Here is a 12,674-nt window from a genome sequence, read left to right as displayed (position 1 = left end):
AGATCAGTCCTGGGTGTTCATTGGAAGGACTGATGCTAAAGCTGAAACTCCCAATACTTTGGCCACCTCATGTGAAGAGATGACTCATTGGAAAAGACCCTGATGCTGAAGGATTGGGGGCAGGAGGAGAAGGGGACGACAGAGGATTAGATGGCTGGATGGCATCACCGACTGGATGGACATGAGTTTGGGTAAACTCCAGGAGTTGGTGGACAGGGAGGCCTGGTGTGCTGCGATTCATGGGGTCGCAGAGTTGGACATGACTGAACACCCCTCAAATATGTGACCTGCTTTATGGCTGATTTAAGTGAACTTTGAAACCGAGTGTTTGACCAATCTTGGTTTTAGAATGAAGGGTTGTCAATAGTTAGACCACAATCTCATTTGAAAGGCTTAGATGTGAAGATGCAAATTAAGGGCTGCATCCCTCTACTTACATTTTCCTTTTAAAGTTCCCTTCAGATCAATTATACCTCTAATTTACCTTCCATTTAGAAAATCTTATTTTAATAAATAAAAGGGGAAACCGAAATTTAATTTATAAAGTTTTATTTTTGTATATGTGCTAAATCTTAGGAACTGTGGACAATCTTCAGTCTGTTGGCTTGTAAAAGGCTGAGAAGTATGTGATCTGGGTGGTGAGATTTCCTTTTAGGAATCTGGATTTCAAAATGCAAAAAAATTTTTCACTCATTTGCAAGTTTAAAACATGGTGCACCTTTCCCCCTTTTTTCTTAGACCTATAAATTCGGAGGAAAAGTGCTACATTTCTGCAGACGTAAAATAATCTAAAATAATTGTAAATACAATCGGCAGCAAGTTGTTAATACATTTAGCACTTCCGTAGTGATTTACCACACCCAAAACCTTATTTTCAAACACTAAACACTCACATAGGCGCAGGCCCTATTTTAGTTGAGCCCCACTAGGAAACCAGTACTGAACGTTTGTTTTAAAATCAGTAACACAAAAACTGGAGGGAGAGGAGCAGTGTTTACTTTCTCGGCAGTATGTAATACCTTCAAACTAGAGACCAAAATTGGGCACTTATGAAAAGGCAATTTTAAAAAATCCAGTTATAATTCTAAATAAGGCAGGATATATCCACCAAAATTAACCACAAGATTCAGCAAAGTAAGAGTTCCAGCTGGAAAAATAAGAAAAAAATGGAACTATTTTGGAGTAGTCATCTGAGTATTCACAGACTTGCTTTCATTTATAAATGTAATTCAAATAAAAAAGGCTCCTCATCTTTTTAACCCACTACTAGGGTTAAATACTTAAATTGTTATCATTCACTAATAAAAGTTAATCATGAAAAAAATAGAAAACATTTTCATAATTCTAAATTTGTACACATAACAGCTGAAAGACAAGGCTGGGAAATTATCATTGAGAGAAAAATCAATGAAGACAAAAATCCCAAATATGAGGATGTTCTTATTTCTGCCTTGACAATGCTGAACATGAAAATTTGGTTGGTAGAGGGCTTAGAAACAGCAGCAGTATGGTTTTTGCCAAGTTGTGCAATGAAATACTTAGATCCAATAGGGCAAAGCCCTTGTTCACAGAGATTAACAATGCAAATATCTTCAGTCTTTATGTTAACAGATTCTACTGTCTCCTAAAAAGTAACCATGCCATTTAGAATTTTCAGGGGTACTTCTCTGAAAGGAAGACTAGTGATTCTGCAACAAACATTTAAAGTGGGAAATATATATATGGCTCAAGAAATCAGTTGAGGGAGAATTAAATAATCTGTAGGCACTTTGAAGACTTGAAGTTTAAAATGTGCCATTTGTGTTCAGAAAAAGACCTCAAAATCACTGCTATGTTGCTCTTACAATAACATGCATCTTAAAATTTTCAGTTATACATTAATGCTTGCTTAAGAGTTAAATAGAGAAAATAATTTGCACAAACAAAATTAACTCTTTCCATTCACTTTCCCTAGATCCTGATCACAGCACAGACCACTCTTCCTCAAGTGGAGGGGGAAAGGATTCACAAGCCCTCAAAGCAGCCAAGGTGGGATCTCCCTCCAAGGAGAAAAATTCACAGCCTTTTAAAATGTCAAGTTTTCACATCTAGAAGTCATTCGTTTTTAAATTAAGTATATTACATACTTTTGTTAAGGACCAGAAGACACACAAATCACCTCAGATGGTTAGACAGTGTAATTTATGATAGCAAGTTGTTCAAATAAATTTAACCTATGTTTGCTCATTGTTAAGGAAACTTGGAATTGAGGAACTTCTAAATTCAAGTTACCAATTGGAATTGCAGAATAGTGTGTATGACTTTGGCTCACACTTAAACTCATATGTAATATACTTAAGGTAAAAAGAGGCTCTATCTGGTGTCAAATTTTCCTAATGTTACAGAAAACCTAGAAGCAGACTGACTACAGAGTACTGCAAATAAGATATCCAAAGCTTCTTCTTAAATACCTGCCCCCTTTAATCACAAAATAACACATTCTCAATTTTGTTTCTGCTTTGTTCAATTCCAACTATAGCCTTTTTGACAAAACATTTGCCTATTAACTGAATTGTAAAAAATACAACCAAGCTTGTGCTCATTAAATATACATGTATATAAAAAACATACAAAAAGTACAAGATTGATTATGTTAGGAAACTTTTACAGTGTCAACATCCTGTTTTTCTCTTAAATCTTTAGTCAAGGGCCAAAGGTCAAATCTTTCTGTGCACAAAAACTCAATGTGACTGAACTCCTGACTTCAGGGTCATGTCTAGGTGTGCTATGCACAGAATTAACCTTAATTTCCAGTCCTTAAAAAAAAAAAAAAGTAACAACAACAAAAAACCCCAAAACACACCACAGGACAAAAAGTTCTTCTTAAATCAAATTCTATTTGTGAATTCAGCAAAATAATTTCTATAAAATAAAACAGCAAAATATTTAAATAGAATAGGGTGGACTGTATCTGTTTGCAGGGGTATTTGGTTTTTAGACAGGTTCCAAAAAATTACACACATTCAAGTTACCAATTCTCTTTTAAATACAGTATTAACTGATGAATTTATCATCTTAAATGTTTATTCTGATATTGATACCTCAATTATATTAACCAGTTTTCTTTTTAATTAGACCCTGCTTCAAACATGAAAATTTTTGGAATAATGGAGAAGGAGCTAGGACAACTCTTGCTTTCAAGTAAAACTGTGACTGAGCGGCAGCTCAGCAAACATCTTGGTGCAATGGTATTCCAAGTACTGTGGGTTTCTGATGACCTCCGCTTCACTGGGATCCAGCAGAAGGCAAGTTTTAGAAGGTTCTCCTAGTAAGCTCTACAAAAGAAACAAAACAAGCACACCAAATACAGTCTTCTATTATGCTCTGAGCATCCTGGCATAGCAAATTTTTGCATATTTGTTTTAAATCTTTTAAAATTCCCATTACTGACACTTAAAGTTTCTTTATCCCACCCAGAGATTGAATTGTCAAACATTAAGATGTAAGCAACATATGTGTAACTGAAATCCACCTGTTTATCACACTTCTCCCCTTGTTTTTCTATTTTATATTCTAGGTGTAAGAAGGAAAAGCTCTGAGCAATACAGCTGTCACACTGGGACAACTGCTGTCATTATGGTAATTTTTTCCTCATTGGCTACACTAACCTGGTGTGAAGCCATGCTAAATGTTACAGCATAACTATAGCTTCAAAGTGATTAACCTAACATCAGAATAAAAAGGCAATGAAAAAGATCTAGAAACAATGTTACATCACCAATTTTCCACATCAACCAAATAATTTAAAGGTTACCAGCCTTACATTGCTCATAATAAAACTGACTCCAGTGGCAAAGAATTAACATGAAACTATTGGTGTGGCTGACATGGATGGGCTCTGGTTTGTTGCTGTTGGTTTATTTTTTGTTTTTGTAAAGGAGTTGATCCAACTGCCATCAGGCAGGCAACACTGGTTGCAGAGTGCAATGGGTATAACAAGAAAATTAACTTTTGTAGGTTTTGTAGATCTGTGAGTCTCATCAAGAAAAAAGTCTTGCTTAAGAATTAACAGTCAGACATTAATATACTATATACACCTTTGCCATTTACACATTAGCATCAGGCCATTTATTACAAAACACTATACACTTTCCACTGCAGGCGAGTTATATATTGACAGCAAATTTCTGCAGATAAGACAGTGAATAAACTTTCCACTCCATATTGATTAGGAATAGTTTTTTCTAGTTTTAAATATTAGCCAGACACAGAAAAAGGTTGGACTGTAAGGCCTGGGTGCACAGTCTTGATGGAGCCAGCTAATCGTGTGCATTCACTGGTCCTTCGTCTGGGGTGGGGGCACGTCTTCACTGCCTTCGTAATTCTCTTGTGCTCGCTGGCCAGTTCTCTGGGGGTTGTTCATGTGATGCGCCGCAGGGCCTGTGTACGGCTGTCCATGCACATGGTTATTCTGGGAGGGGAGACAAGATCTGCATGTTACAACTTAATATAGTGAACTTCAACTTTAAAGACCACAGGCTGAAGTCTGTGGAAATGTAAACATTTCTTTTTATTCCTGGGACTTAACAAGGAAATACGCTTGGGCTAATGATGACAAACACTGGTTTGAAACAAAAAAAGACAGCTTCAAAGCCCCAAGAGCAGCGTAGGTGTAATTCTTTGGCCAAGGTGATTTAAAGTGCTCCAAATTATTCACATTCAAGTCTGACCAATAAGGGATAACAGAGCCCATTATTGCTTGTGGTTAAAAAAAAAAAAAAAAAAAAAAATCACAAAAGTGCCAGAACACATCCATTCTCACTCTAAGCACCTTGAAACTTCTATACAAGAAATCTGACTAAATGATCATATGAGATCTGCATAAGCAACAACCCTCAACACAGAATGATGTTAATGAAACCAAAACAACATTGAAGATAATGGATTAATCAGGTATGATTAAGCATGAGCTTTCTCAGGGCTGAGGGAAGTAATTCTTCTCCTGCTGTATTTGGGTCCTTAATGTTTTAAACCCCTGAACTCTCATTTTTCTGCACATTCCTGCCAGCCAAGCCAAGAAGATTTTAGGCTTTCACTTTCTGTAATTTCTATTAGGAAAATAAATATCTTGAATATGCATCTTCTAATTAGCCAGCATGCTTCTATTTCTACTATGAACTGTAAGAATGCTTAAATAATGGTTCTGAAAGCATGGTTCCCAGACCAGCAGCAGCATCACCTGGGAACTCATTAGAAAAGTAGATTTTTCTGCTCCCATCTCCTAAACCTATCGAATCAGAAACTCTGGGGTGCCCCTCCCTCAACACTCCACCAGGGGATTCCAACGCTTGTTCCAGAATCCCTGCCACAAAAGATCGAAATTAGTCACACCTGGGACTTAGACACATTCTCATTTAGAAAGTTTCTTCATCTAAATATAGTTATTGATCTTCTAAAAAAATTCATGGAAATCTGTCAAATCCCTGACTTTTTTCCAATAATTTTTTACTGTCATTGAAGTCTTGGTTATGCTATGTAAGCAAACAGTTCATTTGCTATACCCAGGGTCTTCCTTCACTGCCATATTTCATATCTCTACTCGTAGACTTGGCCTACTGGGAAATGTCATCTTAATCCATTATATTAAATATTATCATTTTATATTGATACAAATGATCACAGTTTTTACTAACTTCATCTACCAAGTACAAGAGGGGTGCATATATTTGACCAGGAAACACCACAGGCAAAGCTCAAACGTATCACACTGTGACCCCATGCCAACCATTCCTCTTTTGATCATGCCCCCAAAGCTGGTCTAGATTATCCCCGTTACTTTACAGTGGCAACAAAAAACTTAGCCATCCTATAAATAAATAATGCATAAAAATTCTAGGGGATAAAAACACAAACTAAGCCTGATATACCTGCTGATACTGAGATCCAGGTGAGTGGGGGTATAACGGGGCATCTTCAGGTGGAGGTGACTCATGCTCATCTGGGGCATCTTGGTCATCTGGCTCCTGATTTTAAATATTTAAAAATAAAGAATTATGTAGACAAATTCAATTTTGTTTTTTTTTTTTTTAAATAAAATCTTAAAAAAAACCCCAACCCACTAACAAATTTTATTACAGATAAAATAACTGAAAGAAACCTGATTTGGCTTCTCTCAGAAATACTAGATTCAGGCAATTTCCCCAAAATTTCTTTAAAAGACTCCCTCATTAAGTTAAGACCACATATAGTATACATATTAAAGCAAACAAAACTCCACATAATTCTTCCCCCATTATCAGTAATATATAAACACTGGCCCTATAAAGTAAAGAATTACTTTGCTTTCTTCCATTTCTATCTGCTGCACACTGGTGGCTTTTTTTACCTCCTCTGGACAGAGTTCACAAGCTTTTGCAAGTGTCATCCTAGCACTATGTGATCTCTCCAAGAAATAACCATTTGATGTTTCATTGCTTTGCACTGGAGGAGACCAATTGTTGTAAGTGTATTGAGGATTGCCAGTGTATGGTCGTCTTTCAAGTTCATCCCCAAGCCATTCCACTGCCCAGGTCCACTTCCTTTTAAGATCTCCATTGCCCTTCAAAAGAAAATAAAGCCATGTATGTAAAAAGGTTTTGCAGTGTTTTTCAAAGTTAACTTGAAACGACAACTCCAAATTCTCGTAATTCTCGTCTTTTAAAACAGAATCCTTAGATTCAGGTTTCTACACAATTATACACACACACACACACACACACACAGAGGTTTCTACACAATTATACACACACACACAGACACAGAGAAAAAACCCTCACCTGTAGAATCTGGTAAGCAACAGGACAATTGCTAAAGAGAGCTACCATACATTTTATACACTGGTATGCTCTTTTTTGATAGTGATTCTTAGAGCGCTGGATTGTGTCAAATAGCCCATCGCGGTCATCTGGGATTCCTTTAAGTGCATTGTGAATTCTGAAAGGGAACAACATAAATTAAAACTTCTAAAGTCAAATAGCAGCTAACATTTACCAAGTGCCTACTATGGGCCATTCAAAAAAGGTCTTTGGTATAGTCATGTGATCTATTACTTGAACACTTCTAAGAAAAAAAGAAGTTAAAAGGCTTGCACCCAAGGTCATATGGCTGCCTAGAACCAACTTATTTCTGATCCAAAACGACAAATATTGTATGATTCCTTATACAAGGTATTCAAAATAGGCACAAGTCAGAGAAAGCAAGAATAATGGGTACAGAGTTTCAGTTTGGGATGATGAAAAAGTTCCGGGGATGGATAGCAGTGATGGTAACAACACTGCACACTTAGAAATGGGTAAAATAGTAAATCTGGTTATGAATACTTCCAATTTTTCAAAAGATATTTAAAAAATTACCTGCCTGCAATTCTACTGAGCTATATAAAAAGAGAATTGAAAACAGGTGTTTTTTTGAAAATACAAAATGTGTACATGAATGTTCACAACAGAATTATTCACAACAGCCAAAAGGTGGAAACCCAAATATCCACCAACAAATGATCAAATATGTAAAATGTAATGTATCCATACAACAGAATATTATTCAGTCATGAAGAGGGATGAATTACAGATATGTACTCTAACATGGATACATTTGAAAACTATGCTAAGTGAAAGAAGCCAGATACAAAAGAACATATTGTATGATTCCGATCATATGAGATGAATGGAATATCCAAGTCCTGGGTATTTGCCCATAGATAGACAAATCTAGAGAGACAGAAAGCAGACGAGTGGGTGTCAGAGGGTGGGGGATAGGGGGACTAGGAAGTGACTGCTTAACTGGGTTTGGATTTTCCTTCCAGAGTGATGAAAATGAATGGAATTAGACAGTGGTAATGGTTACACAACACTAAATATACTAAAAGTCACTGAATTGCATATTTCAAAATGGTTAAAATAGTGAATTAAAAAACAAATAGTGAATTTTATCTCAATAAAGAAACATTATCTGTATAGTCAGTAATTTTAAAAAACCTTTTTATACATTGTACATTTTACTTAATAGAATGTTTCATATCAAAAGACAAGTTTTTTTTTTTTTTGTATTACTTACATGCATTCCTAAAATTCATTTTGTTTGGAAATAGCTTTGTAATTTTGCAAAGTTAAACCATCTCAGGCCACACAATCAACCACGTACGGGCTTTCTGCTATTTAATCTGAAACACTGCAGTGTATTTTCTGTTTTTACCTTCAATTTTTTCAAGCGATAATGAATCAACTCCTTTACAAATGCCATTTTTAATCAATATTATCTTTGCCTCCCTTGTTCCTCAATGCCTAACAGTGCCAAGCCCATGGGAGATGCTCCTATATAAATACACAGTTTACCGAATGACTAAAAGCCCACTATGAGAAAATTATTTTCAAGCCTGGTGACAGGGAATCATAACAACAATCTTATTACACAAAAAACAAATTCCCATGTTTAAACCAGCACATGTGCCTTTAGTGTTATTACTTATTCTAATGAGGCCTAAGATATGGCTAACTGGTTTAAAGCTATACATGTTTATAACATTTTCAAAAGAAAATAGTGAAAACTTAAGATTCCATTTCAACTGACTCATAAGTTTTAAATCCTCTGATCATATTGAGAAGGGTTCAAAATAAACAGCTACAGTTTTAGAACTATTAAATTTTGTGTTTAATGGAAAACTGATTTCTGGTTTAATTCAACTTTTATATTATTAACTGTTTGAAATCTATGATTGTTAATTTTGGTGAATAATTTGAAAATATTATTTCATGATTTCTGGCATTTGCAATCCGCACTAAGACTCAAGACTTTAATTTCTCTTTAAGCATTTTGTTGTTACAGAACTTGTTTTCAGGTTTCTGTTTTAGTTATAGTGACAGAGAGGAAGCAGTCTACTATACAAATTCTTAATCATTTACCAACAAATTCTTCAATATATATTAAATAAGATTTCTTTAAACAGAACACATTTTTAAAAAGGTTATGTATTGATTGGTTGAAAAAAAATGTACCCAGAGGCTTGTACGAACCTAACTCTATATCCACTCAGGAGCAATGACCTAGTACTTGCTCAGTGTTCACGCTGACTTTCAGAGATCATTAACTATACTATGAATATTGGGAACCGCCTATACTTATTTACCAAAGGGACTCTCACATAATTCTAAAACTAACGTAATCCAATCCTGAAATAACTCTAGAGCATCACTGAAGAAATGGAAACATCTACCAAAATATTCCTCCAAATAAAAAACATAACGCCAACTGAAAGAAAAAAGTTAGTATATTAAGTATGCAACTTGGGCAAAAGTTGTGAGGGAAGAGGGAACCATTTTATTCATCCTTAAGTTTTACAATAAAACATTTATTATTAGACTTCCAAGAGGTTAAAAAAAGTAAATGTGCTGTTAATTTCACTTACTCTAAGAACTCGGCAAGAAACAAAAAAAGGGTAGCTACCTGTGAGTCTGCCAGGAGTCCTCAATCAGCAAGATCTGCAGAAGCAGATCCAAGTAGGGCCGGAGTTCATAAGTGTAGGAATATGCCACCTGAAAACACGTAAAATGTAGTAAAGAACTTATTTAAAGCAGCAACCGGGGTGATCCCTTTGTAATGTGTAAAAACATCAAATCACTATGTTGCACACCTAAAACTAGTGTAATTGTATACTTAAAAATATAATAAAAATAAAACAACAAGTTATAGAGACATATGAATGTATATTTTCCTTTAACCTGCCAGAGAAGTTCACTGAGGACAGTAGATGAGAACTGAGGATTCTCCCAGCAGCAAAAACGAAGCAATTTGACGGTTTCCTCTGAGTTGCTGCAGTCCTCAATGATTTTCTTCACATAACTTGTCCTCACAAATAAAATGTCTGCCACGTTCTGCTGAATTGGCATTATAGGTTGTGATAAATTAGGATCACCAAAAGGATTGGGAAGAGGAGGGTTACCTAGAATACAGATTTGTCATCAATGAAAAACTAATCGGCTTCTCCACAAGAATATCCAGCTTTCACTACAGAAAATAGCTTTATCATTTTTTTTAAAGAAAAAAAATAATATAGATCATTTCCCAAGTGCAAAGAAAGTAATATGAAGCATTATAATGATCAGATATATCAAGATGATAAAACATAAAAGTTAAATACCAATACTGGTGTTTTCTTATTTAAAAGTTAGTTGTTACACTACTACTTCATAAACAAGATACCAACCTCAGTAGCAAGTAGATAGAAAGATTCCCTTTTAAGCATGTGAAAAACATGCAGGACTCAAAATATAAAATATTCCAAAGCATGGACTTTCACAGATTTCTTGTTTTATACTGAAACTTCTTCAGAATCACTTTTAATGAGGTACTATTTAGGGTCAGCAGTACTTTAAAACCAATGTAAAGAATGGAGTATTTGACTTTACCATTGATTGAAGACTGCATTCTTGATGAGACATTGCAACAGCGGATTAGCTGTGACACTACTGAGTATAATTTGCCTAATTCAGCATACTGATACTTGATTGGAGGACCTGGACCTTCGTCTAAAGACACAAGCATAAAGGTAGCAGGTACACTCAATTTCAGAAGCTGTGTCTTCTCTGCCACACCTTTAGTACAGAAGGGAGAAGCAGGAAGAGAGGGGAAGAATTATATGAAAGAACTGGGACGGAAGGGCTTCATAATAAAGTAGTTATTTTTTTTCAACAACCTTTATGAACAGAAGATTACTTTTACCTGGCATTCAGAGTATTATTAAAAAATAATAATACAAAAAATAATTATTAAAAAAATTAGAAGAACCAAAAACCTAATTGGAGTTAAGTATTAAATGGTTAAACAGTAACTATGACATTGCAATCCTCTGGACACTTTCTACGGCCTGGGGAGTCTCAGGGACCAGCCTAGACGGCAATCCTAAATGAACGCCGAAAATGGAGAAATCAGAATTCTCTTATAAATTGCCTTTCTTCTTTCTTCTAAGCCAAGCTTCTTGAAAGACGCCTAACCTCGTTCCCTCTACTTTCTCGTTTGCCTGCTTTTCAACTCATGCTTACCTGGCTTCTGCCCCTCTTTCTGGTTTAAAGTTAAGGAATAGTTCTCAAATTGTAACCATTTCACCCTTTCTTGGGTTCCTCTCTTATTTTCTTTCTACCTCTTCTTGTTATTATTTGAGTCCTCCTCCTGTCTCTTAAAAAGTGATGGTCCTCCAAGTTCCCATGTCAGGCTATATCCTCACACTGTATGCCTTCCCTGGATGATCAAACCCATTCTAATGGCTTCAAGTTCCAGCTGTTTTTATTCAGCTGATTCAAAAATACTTCCAAATAGATCCTGTTCTACTAGACACCTCTATTTGGGTGTCACAAAGACTCAAATTCCCTGTCCATGTTCTTCCTGTGTCTCCCCTGCTCCGTACATGGCACTACTACCTGGTCAGTTTAGTAAGCTGGAATTCTGGGCATCATTCTTAATGTCTGTTCCATGTTACCCTTCCCTGAATATCCAATCACCAAATCCTACTGGCCTTACATCTAATGAAAAGCACTAGAATTTGTCTACTTGTTTCCCCTTCACTGTCAACTTCTCAGTATGAGCCACACTTCTGTTGACAGGTGGTCTAGGATGAAAAAATCCTCTAGTCTTACTCTCCCGATAATCCATTTCACACTGCAGCCAGGGTCATCTTTCTAGAAGCCATATCTATTCAAAATTCTATAATGGATCATCAATGCCCTCAGGATAAAGTCCAGAATCTCTCAAGGCTTGACAGAATAGCACGACTAGAGAATTCTGCTCACCGCTCCTGCCATCCCCATATTACATCAATTCTAGTTAGACTGAATAACCTTTCATTTCCTCCAATGAGCCATGCTGAATATACTTCCAAGTCTCTGCACCTGCTGTTCACTCTGGATGGAAAAATTCAACCAATTCCTACAATCTGCATTAAGTCCCACACACTCCCCAAATCTGGTCAGGTACCCCTACTGATGTACTTCCACAGCACGCTGTATTTTCCCCATTATTGTCACATATTTTATGGCAAGTACCCTTTAATTTGCTTCTATACCCCATTAGAAAGTAACAGTCTTATTTACTGCCATGTTCCAAGAAGTATAATAAATACAAGCCCACAATCCCTTATTTTAATCCCTAGATTCAAACAGCTCTTTTCATCAATATAAACAAGTCTTTAGTATGGGGAGGTAAGGGAAAAGAAGACAAATACAAAGCAGAATGTTGCTGTGTTAGAAGAGTCAGGGATCACTGGTGATTAGTAAGTGACACACACAAAACTTGGAATGACAGTAATGTTTGGGTTTAGAATTTAACATAAATAACAGGCAATTTAAGTGAATATTTATATTATCTCCAACCTTTAATTTCATTTACTTCAACAAAACTTTTTTCATTTACTTCAACAAAAGTATAGACTAAATCCTTCACCCAAACATGGTGAATATTACACAATCATCTGGGACCTTTTGAAAATGTGGATTCCTTGTGTTGGTTCTGAGAATTCTTATTCCATTGGTTTGGGATGGGGCCTAGGAATCAGTATTTTCAAAAAACCAGGTCTAGCACCACTGCTTTAGGAGATAAAAATATGATTAAGATACAGATTCTGACCTGTGTCTGAGCAGAGATAAGACATGCATAAATAAAGTACAAGGTAT

At 35.8% G+C, this 12,674-nt stretch overlaps 1 protein-coding gene across 5 annotated transcripts in view; it reads right to left on the bottom strand.

The window, feature by feature from the left end:
* Positions 1–532: 532 nt before the first annotated feature.
* The window catches only part of USP9X (ubiquitin specific peptidase 9, X-linked), a 117,456-nt gene continuing 105,314 nt past the window's right edge, over positions 533–12,674 (bottom strand). For 3 of the 5 annotated variants that reach the window (XM_018044571.1, XM_018044570.1, XM_005700913.3), the window contains exons 39-45: positions 10,419–10,604; positions 9,732–9,952; positions 9,457–9,545; positions 6,795–6,951; positions 6,317–6,577; positions 5,907–6,002; positions 533–4,450 (exon numbers count right to left, since the gene is read on the bottom strand). In XM_018044571.1, coding sequence (XP_017900060.1) covers positions 4,313–4,450; positions 5,907–6,002; positions 6,317–6,577; positions 6,795–6,951; positions 9,457–9,545; positions 9,732–9,952; positions 10,419–10,604 — 1,148 coding nt within the window. In that variant the 3' untranslated portion in view covers positions 533–4,312. The remainder of the gene's footprint in view (positions 4,451–5,906; positions 6,003–6,316; positions 6,578–6,794; positions 6,952–9,456; positions 9,546–9,731; positions 9,953–10,418; positions 10,605–12,674) is intronic. The other 2 variants (XM_013976575.2, XM_005700914.3) reach the window with 1 other exon arrangement.

Source organism: Capra hircus, unplaced genomic scaffold (assembly GCF_001704415.2).
Source record: "Capra hircus breed San Clemente unplaced genomic scaffold, ASM170441v1, whole genome shotgun sequence".
NCBI classification, from domain to species: Eukaryota; Metazoa; Chordata; class Mammalia; order Artiodactyla; family Bovidae; genus Capra; species Capra hircus.
Note: the sequence above shows the minus strand (reverse complement) of the source record. Positions and strands in the feature narration are given on the sequence as shown.